The following is a 2,145-nucleotide window of genomic DNA, read 5'->3' as shown; positions in this document are numbered from 1 at the left end:
TAAAAATTGTAAATAGTTGTGACTATTTACATTTTCGTCGAAGAAATAAGGTCCAATCAAGTTTCCATTGACAATACCGCACCATACGATCAAACTCCAACGTTGCTGATGATTCACTTCACGATGCCAATGAGGATTTTCTACAGACCAATAATGGCAATTGTGCCTGTTAAGTTGACCAGTATTATGAAAAGTGGCTTCATCACTAAATAAGACGTAATGAAAAAATTCCGGATCTTGTTGTATCATTGTTTGTGCCCATCTACAAAACAGACGCCTTCTTTCGAAGTCTCCGGCTTGCAATTGTTGTTAAAGTTATATGGTAAGGACGCAATCTATGAACTTTCAATATTCGGTGCACCGTGGATTTTGGAAAATCTAATTGTCTTCCAATTTCTCGTGTACTAATATGAGGATTGTTTGCTATCATACCTAACACTGCAAGCACTTGTGGATCATCTCTCTCTGGTATATTATTTCGTCGTCTTTGTCGCGGACAAACTGGTCTTTGGCGTTGACGTTCTACAAGTCTCGCAATGGTACGATCGTTCGGGTGCCTTACATTGGGGAAGCGATTACGATATAATTCTGCAGCTTGTACATAATTACCTCGGCATTCTCCAAGTACGAGGATAATATCTACTATTTCATTCGGGGTATAATCTGGCATTATGTAAGATAAAGATTAATTTTTAGGTAAGTACTTTTTATTGTTTAACTTATCTCAATAGAAAACTAAAAAAGGGTGTGTCAAGTACTTGAACAATTAATGCAGAGGCAGGTTTAAAGATTATTTAACTAAATGAACTTTATCGTTTACTTTATTACAAAAAATTATTTTTCAAGCATATTATAAGCAACAATATCAACAGAAAGAAATAAATTAATGTAGCTACGGAATTTATTGTGTTATGGTTTAAAAATATTTTATAAAGAATTTTATGAAATTAATCAAGTATTATTTCTTAAAACATAGGACAGAGTGCCCCAAGATGGACATTGTTTTGATTTAATGCTCCAAAAGCCACATCGTATAAAATTAGTGATGCCGTTCGAGACGACAATTTCTCGTATCGTCCCGCCGTGTCTCGTCTCGCGCAACTCGAGACGAGAACCGTAATCTCGCCTCTCAAAGCACCGCGTACCGTCTCGTCTCATCTCGAAAGTCTCGCCTACCACAATGGTATAAAAATTAGTTTTTACAGTCATAAATCCCTACAGCCCTCAATTCGGGAAACGAAGCGTCCGGACGCCCGGAGGTCAGGACCCCTAACATCTGGATGCCGAGCGTCGGAGCATCGCACAGTGGTTTAAAACTGGATTTTATCATTCAAAAATACTTAACTCCCACCTTTTTCGATCTTTTTCGATCTTCTTCGGAGAATCTTACTCAGTTGATCATTAATAAGCATAATTTATATTAAATTACCGAAATCGTTTAAAATTTGTACGTAAAATCTTCCGCGCTTTCCACTTCCGGGGTAAAAAGTAAGGGGTCCCGTTCAAAAAAAATCGACTTGACCTTAAAATGATCTTGAAGGTCGAGGTCAAGGTCAATGTCAAGGTCACATGCGGACGTGAAATCTTACTCTGTTTTCATTTCCGTAGTAAAAAATGAGGGGTTCCATTAAAAAAATCGACTTGATATTAAAATAACCTTGAAGGTAGCGGTGAAGGTCAAGGTCAAGGTCATATTCGTAAAATCTTCCGCTCTTTCCACTTCCGGGTTAAAAAATAAGGGGTTCCATTTGAAAAAATTGACTTGATATTGAAATAACCTTGAAGGTCATCGTCAAGGTCAAGGTCAAGGTCACCATAAGTTAGCCTTGTCTGTACCCTACAACTTTTGTATAAACAAATTTCCTCCAAAATGCTTACCATCCGAGATATTCCTATCCGTTATTTAAAATGGGACCCCCTGTATATCAGGAGACGCGGTAGCGTCTCCGGCCATGTTAAAAAAAAAGTATATATATTATTCATATACATACACATACACATATACAGGGTGATGCTTTTAACTTGAGACATTCAAATATCTCAAAAAATAAGCACACTACGAAAAAAATGTTAAGAATCAAAATTTCATCATTTCGAGGGGGACATACAATGACGTTAAAATCAGACCCCCCACCCCGCCCTTTG

The 2,145-nt window shown here is 37.4% G+C and overlaps 1 protein-coding gene across 1 annotated transcript; it reads right to left on the bottom strand.

The window, feature by feature from the left end:
• Positions 1–262: 262 nt before the first annotated feature.
• Positions 263–670, bottom strand: LOC108768205 (uncharacterized). Its single transcript, XM_018518564.1, has one exon. The coding sequence runs from the start codon at positions 668–670 to the stop codon at positions 263–265; it is 408 nt and encodes a 135-aa protein (XP_018374066.1).
• Between the last annotated feature and the right edge of the window lie 1,475 nt (positions 671–2,145).

This window comes from Trachymyrmex cornetzi, unplaced genomic scaffold (assembly GCF_001594075.2).
Source record: "Trachymyrmex cornetzi isolate Tcor2-1 unplaced genomic scaffold, Tcor1.1 scaffold1215, whole genome shotgun sequence".
NCBI classification, from domain to species: domain Eukaryota; kingdom Metazoa; phylum Arthropoda; class Insecta; order Hymenoptera; family Formicidae; genus Trachymyrmex; species Trachymyrmex cornetzi.
This window is presented reverse-complemented; position numbering and strand designations above follow the sequence as displayed.